This window comes from Giraffa tippelskirchi, chromosome 2 (assembly GCF_054371585.1).
Source record: "Giraffa tippelskirchi isolate mGirTip1 chromosome 2, T2T-mGirTip1v1.2.pri, whole genome shotgun sequence".
In the NCBI taxonomy this organism is placed as follows: domain Eukaryota; kingdom Metazoa; phylum Chordata; class Mammalia; order Artiodactyla; family Giraffidae; genus Giraffa; species Giraffa tippelskirchi.
The window spans coordinates 161077647-161097723 of record NC_137276.1 but is presented as its reverse complement, the minus strand read 5'-3'; the positions used below and the strand labels follow the sequence as shown (position 1 = coordinate 161097723).

At 38.7% G+C, this 20077-nt stretch overlaps 1 protein-coding gene across 1 annotated transcript in view; it reads left to right on the top strand.

Moving 5' to 3' along the window:
* Nucleotides 1-20077, top strand: part of ATP13A4 (ATPase 13A4) — a 107048-nt gene that overhangs the window by 33002 nt on the left and 53969 nt on the right. Inside the window, exons 3-8 of the mRNA XM_081537600.1 lie at nt 8299-8445; nt 10912-10982; nt 11076-11156; nt 13025-13094; nt 16118-16252; nt 18741-18810. Coding sequence (XP_081393726.1) covers nt 8299-8445; nt 10912-10982; nt 11076-11156; nt 13025-13094; nt 16118-16252; nt 18741-18810 — 574 coding nt within the window. The remainder of the gene's footprint in view (nt 1-8298; nt 8446-10911; nt 10983-11075; nt 11157-13024; nt 13095-16117; nt 16253-18740; nt 18811-20077) is intronic.

Below are 20077 nucleotides of genomic sequence, written 5' to 3'. Positions count from 1 at the left end.
ATGTCAAAAATAGGGGCTTTAATTTGAAAACTTCAAAATCCCACAAATCAGCCATGCAAATGACACCTGCAGTACACCAGACTGCCCGGATGCTCATCAGCCACCAGCATGTGTGATCGTGTTTCCTGGATCCCTTATTTCCTCCCCTCCCTCTTCCTCTCCAGCCTCCTCTCTCCAAACCCAGGCTCCCCCCGTCAGCAACATTTTCTAAGATAACCAGATAATTTGTCCATGATTTTACTCATACATTTTTTCTGATATTCCCTATTTCCTCCATTCAGTCTTTCACTCATTTGTTCATTCATTATTTGTTGAGCAAGCACCAGTCATCTACCAGGCATTGTTACAGACGCTGGGAATACAGCTATGAACAAAACAGATAGCAATCCCTCTTCTTACTGAGTGACATTCTGGAGAGGACTCGGCTCGTTTACACTTGCATGCACTCATCCAGACATTCTCTATACAGTAAATATAGAGAGTAGGTGTTCTATCTCTACTTATTAAACCTACTCATTCCTGCGCCATAAATCACCTTGTCTATTCAATCTTTGTTGATCCATTCTCTGTCCTAAGTCTGGAAGAAATTAATCACCTTTCCTTCATTCTCTTTTAGCTCTGTATTTTCAAGTCTCATTGCTGTAATGCTTTCTGCAGTGTGCCTTCTATTAAAATGCTATTCTCTTTACATTTTACAAAACACCATCTCCTTGATTATACTATTTAATTCTCACAACAGCCCTGGAAAATGGCATTATCATTTTTATCTTAGAGATGAGGATACAGAGAGGACAGTAACTTTGCAACCTGGTAAATGTCAGTCAGGATTTCCCTCTCCCTTCCTTTTTGTCTCTTTCCTTTCCTCCTCCCTTTATAAATTTGATGAGCACAGGTTGTATGTCAACCATAGTACTAGCTCATGGGCAGGGCAGGGGGCAGGAAGTATTATAGTAAAATCAGGGTTCTTGACCTCACAGAATTCTTCAGATCACTATACAAATAAATGCAAAAATCCAACAGTTACAAGGCTTATTGGGTTGGCCAAAAAGTTTGTTGAGTTTTTCTGTTACATCTTATGGAAAAACTTGAATGAACTTACTGGCCAACACAATACTTAGGAAAGTTTCATGGTTATCATAGGATTATAGGTAAGGAATTGACCAAGTCAAGAAAACCAGGAAAGACTTTTCTGAGCATCAAAGGATGGTAAACATTAAAAGGTGATGGTGGCTGATGGGGAGGAGCACATGGGGAATGGTCCAGGTAAAGGGGGTCACATGGATAAAGAAGTTGAACCTGAATTCCTAATCTCTAAGCCCAGAGCTTCCCCCACTATGTTATAGTTCTTTTTATAGCTTTTTCTCCTATTAGCCTAGAAGTTTTTTGGAGACAGTGACTGTGGCTTTTCATTGTGTGTAGCGCCTAGCTCATGGCAACAGCAGGTGCTCAATAATTATTTAATTAAATTAAATAAATGAGTTGAACCCGCAATAAATGGTTTCACAGATTCTACCAAAACTTTATCACGACAGTAAAGTGAAATACCATGATTGAGAAAGTAAGAGGAGATAGTATTATGCATCTTTTAGGTACTCATTCCTTTCTCTGAATTCTGTTTCCCCATTCCCCCACTTTAAACTACTTTTTGGTTAAGAATCTAGCCAGAAATGCCTGAAATTTCATAAGCTGGCCTCTCTGAGATGATTTTTTGTTAAGGCAAATAGTCTTGAGGCTACTATCTTTTATAAGATAGAGCTATTTATATTGTGACTTATGATTTGCAAAGCATTTGCATATATGTTGTCTTATTTGGTCCTTATTGGTAGAGATTATTTTTTCCCTATTTTACAAATGGAGACATAGAGAAGTTAAAAGAAAGGCTTATGGTTCCAGAGCTGTAAGCAATGAAAACAAAATTTATGGTGAGTTGTTAAGGATTTCGATGTGTTTTTTTTTTGCATGTAAACATGGATACAGCCTATTTGAAGTCTCAAGAATTGCAATTCTGGAGACAGATTTGGGTACCCTGAAAGAGTGTTCTGGCAAAGAGAGAGTGAGGGGCTAATAAGAATGAAAAGTCACCACTGTTGCCTGGGGACAATCGTGATTGACTCTGACACAAGTCAAAACATGTCTGTCCTTAAGAAATCACAGCTGTTTCTGGGTAGAGGTGTGATAAATAAATACACTGATGTAAGTTATCTTAGGGTAAGGGTCTGATAAGTATTTTGAATTTGTGGCAGGTGTTGTGGATGACTTCATCAGATCAAAAAGTCAGATTTCACCCAGGGTGAAAAGCACATAAGTCACACTTCCTTAATAGTCTCCTGGCTCCATTTAAGAGTGCTCTCTTAGCAATACTGATTCCATTTTGGTTTTCCTTTCACAGTTCTCCACATTTCTCCCTTCTGATAGAGATGTTTCCTTAGAAAGCATTGATGATCAACCACTTTGTTATTTGACGTTAGTATTAACCCCCTTGGCACTGGGGAGACTCATTCCCAGAGAGCCATGTCCCACAGAGGAGAAAGAGAGATGATCATGCAGAAGGTGTATGATTTTAGAGAGTTTAGAGATCTCATAGCTTGAATTTTAAAACTTTAGTCATGAATCAGGTACAATAAAAAAAATACTCACTAGTTTATAAATAACAGAACAAATTACATCTGCTTGCTCAGATAGCTGAAGTCTTTTATTATGTGTAGGGAAGACTTATAAGATTTGCATTTGCCCTTGACAAGCAATTTTAAGGAGGCTGTCCTTTTAGCAGTTTGTTAAAAGGCCTCTTTTCCATTTTTTTCAGTCTTATGAATTGGAGATGGTCTAGACAGGAGTTCCCTGAGAAGGTGAGGTAGAACATTTATATCTCAAAGAAACAGGGGGAGAAATGCACAGCTCCTCTGAGGACTTTTGTTCCCTTAGGGTCAGAATTAGGGCTGTTAATTCAAAATGACCACAATAGTCATAGACATTTTCATTAGGTCCTTACAATTATTGTTGTAATAATCAGTCACCAGTTCTATAAAAAGAAAGTTCAGAGAGATACGGATAGCAAGGCAAACATTGTGGTGGGTATTCAGAGGAACAGAGAGGAGCAGAGTGAGAGTGAGAGAGTCAGAGAGACAAAGAGAGCTCTCAGAGAAGCCTCAGAGGAATTTCCAGTTCTGAAATCCTTCGACAGAATTGTGAGTCATTTCTCTGAGGGAAATGGATTAATTGTTATGTTTCCCGAGTCCTCAAAAATGCCTGTTGAGATATGCTTCCATTCTTGCCTTACATTTTTCTAATTGACTGCATGGGTGAAAATGAAAGTGTTAGATGCTCAGTTGTGTCGGACTCTTTGCGACCCCATGGACTGTAGTCCATCAGGCTGCTCTGTCCATGGAATTCTCCAGGCAAGAATACTAGAGAGAGTAACCATTTCCTTCTCCAGGGGATCTTCCCTACCCAGTAATCTAACCCATGTATCCTGCATCGCTGATGGATTCTTTACCATCTGTGTCACCAGGAAGCCCTGCATAGGGAAACTAATTAAAGAATTTCAAAGAAGCCCCATGTTGGCCAATTATATTATAAATCATCCCAAGTAATTGTAGTCCAGCAAGACAAATACTTGCAGAACTCAGGTCCATAGTTCTTATATGGAAAACCAGCAGAAATTCCAGAAGGAGACGGCCCTTAGAGAGTGAACTTCCCATATTCCAAGAGAAATTACTTACTAGAAAAAGAAAAAAGAGAAACAAAATCCTGAGAACAGAAACTAGCAAACCAAACAAAGCAGAAAGTGAAATCCTGAAGGCCACTGGGGCGAAATAGAGAAGACAGGGAGAAAGATCCTAGAGGACAGTAGCTGGTAACAAAGGACAGCCTGCCTCCTACCAAGACAGGAGGTTCCAGTACAGAGGACTTACTGCCATGTCAGGACAGTGGTCCTAGGTCTCCTTAGGGCCGCTGAGGAGGCCACAGAGCATCCTGGAATCTTAGTTACCTTACTCAGGTCCGAGGTGATATATATAACCCCAAATGAAAAATACTGATTTCCTACTATCTCTTTGGAATTCTGCAATGGGTAACATTTTTTTTTATTTTTTTAAAGACCATCTTAAAGGTACTGCATTTTGTGAAGTGAACTTCTACACAAGAGGATAAATCTGAACTTGAAGTGACCATTACACTGTTCTTAAATTCCAAGAGATGAGGTGCTTACAGCAAAAGGTTGGAGAGAGATAAGCAAGGTCACTCACTTCATTCAATATAAAAGTTAGTCTGGTATTTCCAGGTTCAGAAAGTGCAAGTCTACAGGAGATAAAAATTGTCCAGGTTTGCTTCTCTATCTTTCTGTCCAGGTCAAACCTAAGTCTCCCGTGTACATTCCATTCTTTGAAATCTACTTAAGTTATTTTAAATCTTATTCTTTTAGAGTTCAAGGACTGGACTGGTCTAATTCATTCTCTTAGTAAAGAGGAAGTAAAGAGGACGCTTGAGTGTTAAAATATCTAGATTTGCCAGGCAAACAATTTGGATTATATGCATTACAAAGCAATTATTTAAAGTGGTAGGTGTTCCAGTGTATTTAAGTATTTTATAGCTCAGTAAGTGCTTCAGAGGGTTGGGAAACAGGCTGACGAGGAAATAGCCATTTCTAGGTAAATATACTTCTTTTCCAGAAAGGAGAAATAGACTCTTAGAGATTCTAAATTTTTTTTTAAAGGAAAATAAGTTGCTAGTTATAGAAAATCTCAGGAACAACATACTATGGAAATGAGGTACAGCACTGCACCCAACCAACATTTGTCACATCAGCAATAGGCCAGACTCAGCCTGGGTCACATACATTATGCCTTTAATTCTGAAAACATCCATGAAATGTGTATTATCACCCCCACTTTCTGGATAATGAAAATTAAGTTCAGAGAGTGGCGATGATTTTTCAGCTTGGTTTGGAGCTGAGATTTGAACTCATGAAGGAGCCCATGCCCTTTCCATACTGGACGACACCAAGCTGAAAATGGAGAGAAGTTGATGAACTCATCCAGGGTGACCACTCCACAGTGACACACTTTTCTTCCCTTTCTTTGTCTTATTTTCTCCTTAAAAAGTTGGGTGTATTTCTTTTTTTTAATTATCATTTTTAAAAATTATACAATTTTTGAAGGTTACTTTTCATTTACAGTTATTAAAAATATGCATGATTTTACAGTCTTTAAAAGAGTAGTAAACAAGGGAAAAGTCACTGTGGCATCTTTATTTAGCATATAGAGTTCTACTTTGCATTATAGAGAATTTGAGTTAAAAGGCCCCAGGAGTAAAGGGGATGACAGGATGAACTTAGAGACAGCTATATCCAAGCACCTTCAATTTAGTGATACTTTGGACTGTAATAAGAATTGCAGCCTTTAATATTTGCCTAGACTAAAATATCCAGTCACTACATTGGATTAATACTGGCCTGTGAGAGTTTGGGAGTTCCAGTGTTCCAATTTGCCTTTTCCCTTTTAGGAATTACAGTCTAGAGGTCTGTTTGCTGTCATACTGAACCAGAGGGTGACAGCTTGATTTTGGGAGTCAGATTCTTTGTTGCTAGGAGATCAGAGATTCTGAGCAACTGGATGTTATTTGATACACCATCTAGAAATCAAGGTGATTTTTATACATGAACCATAAACACTGTTGAATGACTTGCTGAGACAAAGAGGAAGGAGATAAGATTTAGCATGAGAAGACCTGGTCTCAGGTCTCTGTTCCCTCTTGCTCCCCATACCAGATTGGCTTGGACAGTTTTTAGCCTTGTTGAAGGAGAGTTTTCTCATGTGCAAATGGAGATTTTAATATCGACTTTGGAGATTTGTGAATCTAAAATAGGACAACTGGCACAACAATTGTTTATAAACTACCAAGTAATCATTTGAAAATTAGTAGTTAATATCATTTTGCTTCATTTAAGAGGACCAAGAGGACCTTATCTTTCTAATTGTCCTTACTTGGTGGCCTGAGGTCTCTGATCCTGATGCCATTTTTGTAATTTGTATTCCTATTTAGCTAAAAATTATATACTTTCTTACCAAGTTTTTCATTGGTAATTCATTTGATCCTTTGTCCTTTGGCAATCTTAGCTCAGGCTAGGTATAAAATGGCAGTTCAATGAAATTTGATTTTTAAACAAAATATAGACTAGAGCAGAGGGTAAGACAAGATCTAGTAGGCCTGGGGGATGAGGGTGTCAAATCCCTGCTCTAATGGTTACCAACTGTGAATTAGTTTCCTCCCTGTAGAATGGGGATGGTAAAGAACAGTAACTACCTCCTAGGGTTTTTGAGCATTAGATGAAAACATATGCACGTGGCGTTATATGTGCCTAAAACATAATAAGTGCTCAATAAATATTAACTGTTGTATTACTGTTATTGGAAACACAAAGTTTTTCTCGTAACAGAGCACTTGGCTATTTCATGTGGTCAAAGGCAAAGCTGTATGATGCTGAGCTGTGTCCAGTTGTGCTCTAGGGAGTTGGTGGCATATTCCACAGTATCTAGAACATGTCCCAGTTCAGTGGCTTAGTACTGGAAATGTAGCCACCTTCAGTCATTCTTAGGCTTTGAAGGTAACTCCATGCAGATGTGATTTGATTTAGTAATCTTTAAAAAGATGAAATATAGCCAACTTTACTGGTTTTTAATATTAACTCATTAACTTTCAAATTTCTACTAAGGTTTTTCCTTCCTCCCCTCCTCTCTCTTTAAATTTTCCTCTCCTTTTCTCTTCTTTCCTTCTCTTTCCTCTCCTTTCTTCTCTCCCTCTCCCTTCTTCTGTCCTCACTACTTCCTTTGCCTTGCCCTCCCTGATCATCTCTCTCCTCTCTCTCCATTGTCTCTCTCAGAATCTGTGCTAAGCCAGGCTGGAGCACAGACATCCATCAGACATGATCTCTACCTACAGTCTGAGAGAAGTGATTAGGTGAAGGGACAAAGAATGATTCAGTGAGGTAGTATGTGGTAAGAATCTCAAGTACCCTGTTGATTTGGAGGAAAGATCAGAGAAATTAGGGATGTTCCCATACATGAACTCTGAGTCAGACCCTGAAGGATGGTTAGGATCCGGCCCCAGGAAGACTTAAAGATACACACTCCAGGCTGAGGAAACAGCAGGAACAAAGGCATGGAAGTGGGCTTTGCCTGAGGAGAATCATTGTAAAAGACTTAGCTACAATAATTGCTAATGCTTCTCACTGCCTTTTGTAGTCAGCTCACTCTTTATGGCAAAACTGCTTGTGGTGGAGACAATCTCTGGTTCTGACCTACATTCCTAGGCCTCAAATTGCTTCCCAGGCTTCACTTTCCTGGCCATTCTTCCTAGCTCCTGAGGTTTACCAGACATCCAAGTGGAATTTATGTGTGTCCTTTACCCATTCGGATAATAACCATTGCTATTATCAATCAGTCTCTAAGGGCCCATTATGGTACCTGTTAATCAATTCAGTGCTGCTGCCTCTAGTTTTATGCTGTGATGGAGTCATCAGTGAACTGAAATTGAAGCAGCTTCAGTTAGGGTCATGCACAGAGATACCTTCCTCAGTGCTGCCTATGCTAACATCTTGACAATTACCCTTGGGCATGTTCAGCTCATACTTTCCATACTTTTCTCATCCATTCATCAGACTCTCATTGAGTGAATCAAAATTCCCCATGTGGATGGGATGTAAGTGACAGTAAAATATGACACCTACCTTCAAGATAGTCTGGAAGAACTAAGAGAATGTAAGGCAGAAGGAAATTGGGAGCACAGAGAGGGACAGTGGCAGTCTTTTGGAGTTGGTATAGTGACAGTCCTCCCCAGCCCCACCCCCACAAGAGGTGTTAAAGGGGTTGTTCAGGAAGAGGTGGAATTGAAGTTAAGTCTCAAAATAAGAGGATAGTTCAGTTCACCTGGTCTCTTAGCCCTTTAGAAACACTTTGGAATGCTTGCTTGTTTGGGATTTTTTTTTTCCTATGAAATTTGTATGTGGTCATAGCCCCATGGTAATAGGGAAAACTAGTTCTTACCTGAACATCTGCCTCATGACTCTTGAGTGCTGTCAGATGCCACTGCAGCATATTCACGTTCTGATTCCTCAGTAAGTGATGACGGGACTTTGCCCCTTAAAGCTCTAAATCTACCAGATTTCAAAGGCATATAGTCCCATCAAGAGGGTTTATTAACTCTGCAAACTTACACAATTATATTAAAACAATGCTTTTCAGGTTGAATTTTAGCCTAATGACTTCCTTAACTTCACGGGAGTTTTGGTGTTTATTTCCTCAGGATGAATTCCAAACCTACTCTCGGAAAAAGGTAATGTGGATCTGCCTATCAGCCTTCAACAGCGCATTTCGGCTCAATCCTGACAACCCTTGCATCACCAATGAGGAGAGTATCATAAATAGAGCCATAAGAAAGCCAGACCTAAAGGTAAGTACGTTTATGGCTCCTGTAGATACTAGAGAAGTTGAATCTTTTTACGAAATACAAGATTAAATTCATATAGAGGCAATACTTTAAAGTAACTATAAGTGGAATATAACCTTTAAAAATTGTGGGCCACTATATTGCACACATGTAACTTACAGAATATTGTACAGCTACTATATTTCAATAAAAATGGTTAAATTCAGATCCTCCACTGTGCCAATCTTTAATTGACAGTATAAAACATTATAAAGAATATGGATTTTGGAGCCAGAGCTCAGTTCAAATCTCAGCTTCATCCTTCAAAACTGCAACCTTGAGTCAATTACTAAACTCTGCTGTTAGTTTTTTCATGTATAAAATGATGATAATGCCTACTGCTAATATTAATTGATGAAATTCAATAAACTAATAAATGCAAAGATCAATATGGTTGCAGGTATGTAGTAGATGTTCAGTGCATATTAACTCTTAGAAGTATCATGCCTTGTATTATAATCTATGCAATGGGATTTGTCTTACAATAAAGGTTAATCCCCAAAGAATATCCTAGGAAGTTTATGACTATAAAATGATCTCATTTTGAATTCTGTCTTTCAAATGTATTTAGGTTACTCTTTTCCCATCATATTAAATTAGTATTACTTGAATTATGACTGGTTAACATTCATATTTAAAACATATTTATAACAGACTTCTTCTTCTTAAATTTATATAGGTGTAGGCAACTGTTTAAATTGGTTTTATGAGCTCAAGGTCAGTTTTTGAAAATAATAAAATCAATTGCTGAGCAGTTTCTCTATTGTCTATTGTTACCACTCAGTTGTCTTAGTTGCCAAAATAAATAAAAGCAAAAGAGGTCAAGCACCCAGCTAACAGATTGCTTAACTTGTTAGCTGGCCATGAACCTGGAGAAGTAGGCATCCCAAATCATCCCATGGACACAACCTCAGAATATTATTGACCTCTACAATCTTTAAATTTTTTTTTTTAATTGTTTATTTATTTGGACTTCCCTAGTGGCTCAGGGGTAAATAATTCACCTGCCAATGCAGGAGATGTGGGTTCGATACCTGGGTTGGGACGATCCCTTGGAGAAGGAAATGGCAACTTACTCCAGTATCCTTGCCTGGGAAATCCCATGGACAGAGGAGCCTGGTGGGTTGCAGACCATGGGATCACAAAAGTTGGACTCGGCTACAACAACAACAGCATAATTTATTTGTTTTGCTGCACCAGGTCTTAGTTACAGCACATGGGATCTTTAATCTTCGTTGGTGTCTTTAGTTATGGCACGTGGGATCTAATTCCTTGACTAGGGATCAAACCTGGGCTCCCTGCATTGGGATCTCAGAGTCTTAGCCACTGGATCACCAAGGAAGTCTCTCCACCATCTTTAATTCCATCAAACAAATAAGTGGACCGACAAACGAAGACATGTTCAAATAAACAAACAAAATGTGAGGAAGGGGTAGAAGTCTTGAAAAGGAAATTTCTGGGACTTAGGCTCAATATCTGCATTTACCAGTGTTTTTAAAAGTGCCTTAGTTGACTCCAACTATTGCTCCATGACAATGTGACAGTCTTACCGTTTCTCTTTGTGCTTAATTAGATCACCAGTTAAGGAAAGTTCAGATTCATAGGTAAAATTGCTTTAAAAATTAGAAATAAAAAGTCATAATGTCATAAGCATTAACCTTTCTTCTCCTTCCCATTGTCAGTACCCTCAGATGCTCATTTCCTAGAGTTCATTATCTTGCAATAATGTCCTCACAGACTTCTAGAACCTGTCAGTCTAATCTTTTTTTTAGTGTCTCTTCCATAAGTTATTCTGCAAATCTGTTGCTTACAAAATTAAGTTCTAAGTCCTTACCCAAGCATTTAAGAATTCGAACTCTGATCTTCATTCATCCTTCCAGCCTCTTTCTCCATTCTGCTGTCAAATAGGTCCCCTCACCTGCCCTCCCCCACAACTAAATTGTACAAAACCTTGAAATGTCATCTTCTCATCTGAACAAAATTCTTCCAATGCTTTAAAAATGCAGCTCTGATTCTTCTTCTCCATGACACCTTCTGTCATCTACCCTCTATATTTCTACAGTATTTCAATCCTACAATTTTTGCTTTATTATGCATTCATTTCTTTGACATGTACATAATTTGACTGTATGATACAGTTTTCCCTTTTTATAACATATTTCATTCCTTTGTTAGGTTATCAAGTAGTGGAATGCAGAGGCTGAGTTTTACTTATATAATAAGTCCATGGTACACATTGATTGAATGAAGACTTCAAATAACGAATGCCATTTCTGTAGTAGCCAAGGATAGGATATGCTAGGAAAGGATAAAATCTTAAGTATGTTAGGGCTCTCCCTTTGCATCTTCCACAAATGCCTCTTTAGTCTCTGGATTGTGTGTATCCACAGATCCTCAAACTGGAGATTTCTTAGTACTTTTCTTTTGCAGGTGAGATGCATAAAAGTGCAGAAAATAAGATATGTTTGGGACAACTTGGAAGGACAGTTCCAGAAAATTGGGTAGGTTGTTTGAGCAATTGTATCCAAAAAGAAAAATACTATCTCAGAAATATTTCGCTAAATATGTCTTTCTCAATATTATTATTATTTTAGCTGTTTGGAAGACTGGCTGAGTTCTGCCAAGATACACCTAAAGTTTGGATCTGGTCTGACAACAGAAGAACAAGAGATTAGGTACCAAGTTTGTTATTATCTATCTATGTACCTATAGATGCATAGATGCCTATACTGTTATCTATATTATTATTGATCTATATTGACAGCTGGAAACGACTGTCACCAGGTAGTGTAAAAGAGGGCCCAGGAAATAGCTGTCTTAACTGGTTATTAATAATATCAGAATATGTTGTAGTGCTCTATTTAATATTATTAAGACAAATGCTTTTATATACATTATCTCACTTCATCAGAGCAACTTCATGGGGGAGTTAGAACAGACACCCTTATCATCTCAATAAAACAGATGAAGAATCTGAGACTCAGAGAGGTTAATGGCCTAAACAAGGTCACACAGATAGAAGTGACAGAGGAAGAATTACATCTTTGACTATAGGTTTAGCTATCTTTCTACTCTGTACAATGCTTCTTGCTGCTGCTGCTAAGTTACTTCAGTCGTGTCCAACTCTGTGTGACCCCATAGACGGCAGCCCACCAGGCTCTGCCGTTCCTGGAATTCTCCAGGCAAGAATACTGGAGTAGATTGCCATTTCCTTCTCCAGTGCATGAAAGGGAAAAGTGAAAGAGAAGTCGCTCAGTCGTGTCCGACTCTTAGTGACCCCATGGACTGCAGCCTACCAGGCTCCTCCGTCCACGGGATTTTCCAGGCAAGAGTACTGGAGTGGGGTGCCATTGCCTTCTCTGACAATGCTTCTTAAGGTTACTATAATAAGGTTAAACCAGTTTTGACTAATCAGGAAATATGTATTATAATATGATAATGCAGCGAAATAATAATTGTAGAGCAGTAGAAGAATATCACTCAAGACTTGTAGCTCAACAATTCTAAATCAGTTACTGGGCATAGAAGCGAGGTTTGGGAAGGGCATTGCGTTGAATGTCAAGAGCTGTTACTAATTTCCTGTGTGCTTTAAGCACATAGCTTCTCCTTTCTGGGTTTCAGTTTCCTAATTGTTAAAAGAGGGGAGGAGAACTCTATACACACCTTGCTAGTCGTAAGTTTCTATGATTCCTGCGTTCCCCTCCTCACCATTTTAGAGTGGAGCTTTGGTGGCACTTTGAATAGACCCACAGTCTACAGCATCAGCCTCAGTTGGATGCTTGTTAGAAATGCAGAATCTCAGACCACACCTCACCCTTACTGAATCAGAATCTTGCCATTAACAAGACCACAAGGTTATCTATGTGAACATTACATCTGGGAAGCACTGCTGTAATATGTTCTGTTAAGCTCTTTGATCTGAGCATCTATATAGAAGCCACAGATAAAGTGTTTAGTGTTCTTCACAGCAAAATACTCACAGAGTCATTGTTCTGTAGAATCAAAGAAACACATCTCTGAGTTTTCAATTAAATGGCTGTGTATCTGTGTAACTATTTTTGAGAACTCAACATCTTTTCACTCACATTAAAATAAATTCTGCAGCTTCCCAGAACTGAATAGGAGGAGGGAAACAAGCATGGTATTTCTTATCAGTAAAACTATTCTCTTGTAATGAACTCCCATCCCACATCCATGGAGCCAGAATTGGGGAGAGACAGAGTTGAGAGGGTGCCAATCCTGAAACTGCCTGAATGGACCAACGATTAAAATTAAATATCCAAATTACCATCGGGGAAAAACTTAAACTTCATGAAGAGTCTAGTTCAATAAATGTAATAGGATCATGTTTATTGGTTTTGCACCTGGAAACCCTCCCCTTCTCCAGTAATTTTGAGAAAGATGGAGATACTATGTTACAAGGGAGGCTTATATTGATCTGACAAGTGAGAAAGTGAACATGGAACAGACCTTTTTCTGAATGGATGAGAAATCGTTTCTTTTTATTAGTAGTGACTGAGTGATTGGTGATCTCTCCCCACAGGAGGTTAATATGTGGGCCAAATACTATCGATGTTGAAATCACACCCATTTGGAAGCTGCTCATCAAGGAGGTAATCAGTATTTTCTCTTGGTGCTGGCTAGAAAAGTTTGGGTCTAGTCAAATGATCAAGAATGCTATTTGTCAATGGTAACCATAATTTGGACTATTTTAAAAGAATGCTAAGCATATTCACATCCCTCCTCTTTCTTGGGGTCCATTTTTGCATACACATTGCCTGTTATAGCATAAGATAGGATTCTCATGTGTCTACCTACCCTTTAATGACTCAGTGAACATAGGATTTCCGTTCTATGTTTTCTTTTTAATCCTATGCTTTTATCTCCTGTCTTATCTTTGTGACACTGTAATAATAATTAAAACTTAACCAACTCAATCCCTTTCCTATGAGCAGCATACACAATTTCCTCAGCACCTAAAATTGTAAGAGAAAAGCGTTTGTTCAGCCTTATTAGTTCTATTGATCTCAGTGTGTGTGTGTGGGAGGGAAAGAAAGATTTGACCGTCATCTACTTCCTTAAAATTTTTTCTCTTTGACTCTATCCCTGAGCTTATTCTTCATTTTACAGTGATTATTGACACTGTAACTATCCAGCTAAACTCTGGGTCCTCTCCTGCACATGATCTCTGCTCCTCCTTGCCTTAAAACAGGCTTACTAAACCCCAGCTTCTTTCTCAATAATTTTTAGCAAGCTTTAAGGCATGAAAGAGAGCAGAAGAAACTGATAAGAAAAGTTTCTGTGTGCTTATTCCCTAACCAGAGGCAAAGATTACGATTTCTGTTTTAGAAAGATGAAAATCAACTAGAAGGAATTTGAGTAAGGGCACAAAATATTTGTAACCTGAGCAGGATTACAACTTTTGGAGTTAAATCTATACTTTCTCCCATAGTGTTCTAGATGCTCAGCTACAGATTATCCCTTCAGCTTGGCTCTCTATTAATGAGAAAATTTAGTCTTCAACTCATACGATAAAGTACTTGAAAGGCTTCAGATATGACAATGTTTGTCTTAGAGAAGGACAGTAAACTAGAAAGAATTTAAACTTTGTAAGCCTGACCTACTACTTCACTCTTCTGAAGGCCAGTAAATGTAAACTGGACATGATTCTACCACTACATACATATAATAGACGTACAATGTGTTAGTTACTCAGTCGTGTCCGACTCTGTGCGACCCCCATGGACTGTAGCCTGCAAGGCTCTTCTGTCCATGGAATGCTCCAGGCAAAAACACTGGAGTGGGTTGCCATTCCCTTCTCCAGGGGATCTTCCTAACCCAGGGATCGAACCCGGGTGTCCTGCATTGCAGGCAGGTTCTTTACCATCTGAACCACCGGGGAAGCCATGATATTATGCACTCCTCAAAGGACAGTCATCATGGTCAACATGAGGAAACATGAGATGATACTTTGTAAATTAATAAGGTGCAGTGGTGATTAAAAGTAAGTCGCTCTGGGGCCAGATTCCTTGCATTCAGGTCCTGATCTATGATACTTGCTGCTCTGTGACATTGGGCAATTTCTCAATATCTACCAGATCTTCTGACCTGTCTCTTGAGAAACCTGTATGCAGGTCAGGAAGCAACAGTTAGAACTGGACATGGAACAACAGACTGGTTCCAAATATGAAAAGGACTACATCAAGGCTATATATTGTCACCCTGCTTAAACTTATATGCGGAGTACATCATGAGAAATGCTGGGCTGGAAGAAACACAAGCTGGACTCAAGATTGCTGGGAGAAATATCAATAACCTCAGATATGCAGATAACACCACCCTTATGGCAGAAAGTGAAGAAGAACTAAAGAGCCTCTTGATGAAAGTGAAAGAGGAGAGTGAAAAAGTTGGCTTAAAGCTCAACATTCAGAAACTAAGATCATGGCATCTGGTCCCATCACTTCATGAGAAATAGATGGGGGAACAGTGGAAACAGTGTCAGACTTTATTGTTTTGGGCTCCAAAATCACTGCAGATGGTGATTGCAGCCATGAAATTAAAAGACGCTTACTCCTTGGAAGGAAGGTTATGGCCAACCTAGATAGCATATTTAAAAACAGAGACATTACTTTGCCAACAAAAGTCCGTCTAGTCAAGGCTATGGTTTTTCCAGTGGTTATGTATGAATGTGAGAGTTGGACGGTGAAGAAAGCTGAGCCCCGCAGAATTGCTGCTTTTGAACTGTGGTGTTGGAGAAGACTCTTGAGAGTCCCTTGGACTGCAAGGAGATCCAATCAATCCATCCTAAAGGAGATCTGCTGCTAAGTCACTTCAGTCGTGTCCGACTCTGTGCGACCCTATAGACGGCAGCCCACCAGGCTCCGCCGTCCCTAGGATTCTCCAGACAAGAATACTGGAGTGGGTTGCCATTTCCTTATCCAGTGCATGAAAGGGAAAAGTTAAAGTGAAGTCGCTCAGTCGTGTCCGACTCTTAGCGACCCCATGGACTATAGCCTACCAGGCTCCTCCGTCCATTGGATTTTCCAGGCAAGAGTACTGGAGTGGGGTGCCATTGCCTTCTCCGAAAGGAGATCAGTCCTGGGTGTTCATTGGAAGGACTGATGTTGAAGCTGAAACTCCAATACTTTGGTCACCTCATGTAAAGAGTTGACTCATTGAAAAAGACCCTAATGCTGGGAAGGATTGGGGGCAGGAGGAGAAGGGGACGACAGAGGATGAGATGGTTGGATGGCATCACTGACTCGATGGACACGGGTTTGGGTAGACTCCGGGAGTTGGTGACGGACAGGGAGGCCTGGGGTGCTGCAATTCATGGGATCACAAAGAGTCGGATGCGACTGAGCGACTGAACTGAACTGAAGGGTTCGTCTTTACCACGGAGATAAGTAATGACTTCTGTTTTAATGAGATAATTATGGGAATTAAATGAGTAAATTCGGGTCAAGTTGCTTAGTGCAGTATCCAGCACACAGTAATTGCTGCATAAATAGAATAAGAATATTTTATGGGATGATTTGTGTCGTGGAAATGATTATGATAACAAAAAAGCCAATGAATAGCCAAGTGTAAAGCCTAAATATCTCCTTTGTCTTCCTGTTTTTATGTCTGCCGATAGGTTTTAAATCCATTTTATGTGTTTCAACTCTTCAGTGTATGTCTGTGGTTTAGTGAAGACTATAAGGAGTATGCTTTTGCCATCATAATCATGTCCATCATTTCCATCACTTTGACTGTATATGATCTCAGACAGGTGAGTTTTACCACTAATCCTACGGTCTCAAAAAGGAAGAATTCTGACTTTGTTGAAATTTTTTTAGAAAAGAGTATAATGGGAAAATAGTCATCGCCCACCATGTGTGTGCTCAGTCGTGTCTGACTGTTTTGTGACTCCATGGACCGTAGCCCACCAGGCTGCTTGTCCATGGGATTTTCCGGGCAACAATACCGGAGTAGATTGCCATTCCTTTCTCCAGGCGATATCCCCAACCCAGGAATCAAACCCAGGTGTCCTGCACTGCAGGCAGATACTTAACTGCTGAGCCACCTGGAAGAAGTCACTGCTAACCTCATAACAAATGAGACCACATTTGTAAATATCTAGCACAATTGCTGATGCTCAACAAGTACTAGTTCTTTCCATTCCTTCACATCTCAATCCCTAACCTTTCAAGTTATTTTTCCCCTATGTTCAGTTTATTAAGTTTTACTAGAATATGTGTATATTTATGAATTAAAAATAAGTGAAAAAATATATAGAGAATACTGATGGATTTTGAAGATGGTGGAGGTAGAGGAGTCTTAATGTTTAATAGGGACTTCTGTGGCTTAGTCAGTAAGAATTTACCAGCAATGCAGGAGACTTGATTGGATCAGGAAGATCCCCTGAAAAGGAAATGGCAACCAGTTCCAGTATTCTTGCCTGGGAAATCCCATGGGCAGAGCAGCCTGGTGGGCTACAGTCCATGGGGTCTCAAAGAGATGGACATGATTTAGTGACTAAACCATTGCCACCAAGGAATGTTTAGTATCTTTACTCTTTATGTTGAGTTAGTACTCATTTGTCAACACCCCAATCCAACTTATACCTGTACTGGGGGATCCAGGTGCTGTTGGGAAAAAATATCACACAGTATAGGTTGGTTGATTGTGTCTTAATTCCATGAATATTGATCTCATCTGGGTAAGCTTTCTATATGTCTCTAGTCAACATGCTCTCCAATTCTCTGAAATTAAAGTTTCAAACCAAACCTTCATTCGAGTTTCTAAGATGTTTTTCTTTCCTGTGTATGTGCTCAGTCACTTCAGTCGTGTCCGACTCTCTGCGACCCCATGGACCATGGCCACCAGGCTCCTCTGTCCATGGGATTCTCCAGGCAAGAATACTGGAGTGGGTTGCCATTTCCTTCTCCAGTGATAAAGTATGAAGTGAGTGAAGTGAAGTCGCTCAGTCGTGTCCGACTCTTTGCGACCCCATGGACTGTAGCCTACCAGGCTCTTCTGTCCATGGGATTCTCCAGGCAAGAGTCCTGGAGTAGGTTGCCATTACTTTCTCTCTTTCCTATGTAAGAGGGAGCATAATTACATTATTTTCTACCTAGCTTTATCACTATTATTAATAATGGTGTCTTGATGGTCTTTTCATGAGAGTGCAACTGAGTCTTCACTATTCTTATATTGTATATACTAATGAATTCTGAAAGCATATGCGAATGACTTTCAAATTTGTGTATATATTTCCAGTCCAAAATCTCTTTTGAATTTGCAACTCATAGTTCAACAACCTATTTGTTTCAATGTCACTAAGATTTCTATTGGTTCATAAGCTATATATGCTCCAAAAATACTTTACTTTTTTCATTTTATTGTTGATCATAGTGATATATTTATGTGTGTGATTATTTGATTAAATGTATTTACCCCAGTAGGTTGTAAATTTCTTGATGGTAAGAATCATGTCTGCTTTGTTGACCATTCTACTGCTATCTCTTAGCATAAAGATTATTCAATAAATGTGGAATGACTGCATAAATAAGTAAAATAATAGATTAATAGCAGAAAACTCTTTCACCTTATATTATTCTGTTGACTATTTTTAGGACATATTAATCAAATCTGTAAATTATTTGAAGCTAGGAGATTGAAGGAGTGTCTTAAATAACAAAATCAGAAAAAAAAAGTGAAAATAGCAAATGGTTGGGACTTTTTAATCCCCAGAACCGTGTAAAAGGTCTTTCACACAATAGTTTCCTAATAAATGTGAAATCAAATATAATTATATTACCATTTTTGTCTGCTCTTATTTATTCACTGTCAATGTCCCATATATCTTATATATTAAAGTATATAAAATACTGTGAGGAAAGAACAGGAACCATTAAACTCCTTATGAAGTTAAATTAGGAACTCTGACGTAGGATGACCCAAAGCTGAAATAATGCTTGGTTCTTCAAGCTATTTAGGTATAAACATAAATATTGAATGATCAAAATTCTTTTGAGTGGACAGAGCATGCTGGGAAATTTCTTTCTACTAAGCAACACATGCTTCTTATCACTGGATGAAGACCACCACAAGTTGGATGCTTTTTCAGTTGAGTAGCAGGCTACTCAGTCTTGTTTATAAAGAGTACAGTCAGTTGGCTCCATCTTTAAAGAAGGCTGACACTTTAGTGGCTATTATCTGGGGCCTATCCTAAAATAGAAAAGGCTTTTTTTCTATTGTCTGTTCTTCTTTTTCAGCAATCTGTAAAGCTCCACCGTTTAGTTGAAGCACATAATAACATTACAGTCTCTATATATGGGAAAAATGGTAAGTCACTTCATTTTAGATCTATGTGTTGTCCATACGAAATCAGAAAGGGATTTAAATTTTTATTTCTGATTGTTCCTACTACTCTCATCTTCATATGTCTGTTTTGCTGTGCAATTACTTAAAGGGCTGAGGAACTTGACATTTTTTTTCACTTTAAAAAAATGTGAGGTAAAATTGACATACTATAAACTGAACGTATTAACATTTAAATTGTACTTGTACAATTTGGTAGGTTTGGACCTTGTACCTACCCATGAACTATCACCACAATAAAGATAACGACTGTCCACCACCTCTAAAAGTTGCCTCATGCCTGTTTGTAATCTTCCCTCTCAACTTCTTACTGTGCATCCCCATCCTCAGGCAACCACTTTGCATGTTCAGGATATTTTATAAATGGTACTGCACAGTATGCATTTTTGTCTTTTAAAGTATCGGTTCAGTTCAGTCGTTCAGTCATGTCTGACTCTTTGCGACCCCATGAACTATACAGCACGTCAGGCTTTCCTTTCCATCATCAACTTTTAAAGTATATATTGGATTTACTTTTGTGGAGAACAAAATTCATAATAATTTTGAAGTTCATCCATTTTTTCTAAGAACATCAATAGCTTATTCTTATTTATAAGTGAATTCCATTGTCCAGGTAGACCAGTTAGTGCATGTATTTAGTTGTTGATGGAAATTTGAGTTATTTCTGCTTTGGGGCTATTACAAATAATTCTACTTGAATGTTTGGATTCAATTCTTTCTATGGATGTGCACTTTCATTTCTTATGGAAAAACACCTGACTGTAGAATGACTGAATCATTTGACAAATAAATATTTAACTTTTAAAGAAACTGCAAAACTGTTTTCAGAAGTGGTTGTGCCACTGTGCCTTCCTACCAGCAGTGTGTAAGAGTTCCAGTTGCTTCACTTTCTTGCCACTACTCAGTATGGTCAGTCTTTTTCATTTTAATCATTTAAATAGGTGAGTGGTAGTATCTCATTGTTGTTTTAATTTGTGTTTTCCTAATGACTAATGGCATTGAGCACATTTTCAAGTGCTTATTTGCTACTTTTATATCTTTGGTGAAGTGTCCATTCAAATCTTTTTCTTATTAGACTGTTTTCTTATTATTAAATTGTGAGAGTTCTTTCTATATTCTGGATGCAAGTCTTGTCTCAGACATAATTTGCAAATATTTTATCTCAGTCTGTAACTTATCTTTTCATTCCCTTCATAGTGTCTTAAAAGGGTAGATGTTTTTTACTTTTGTT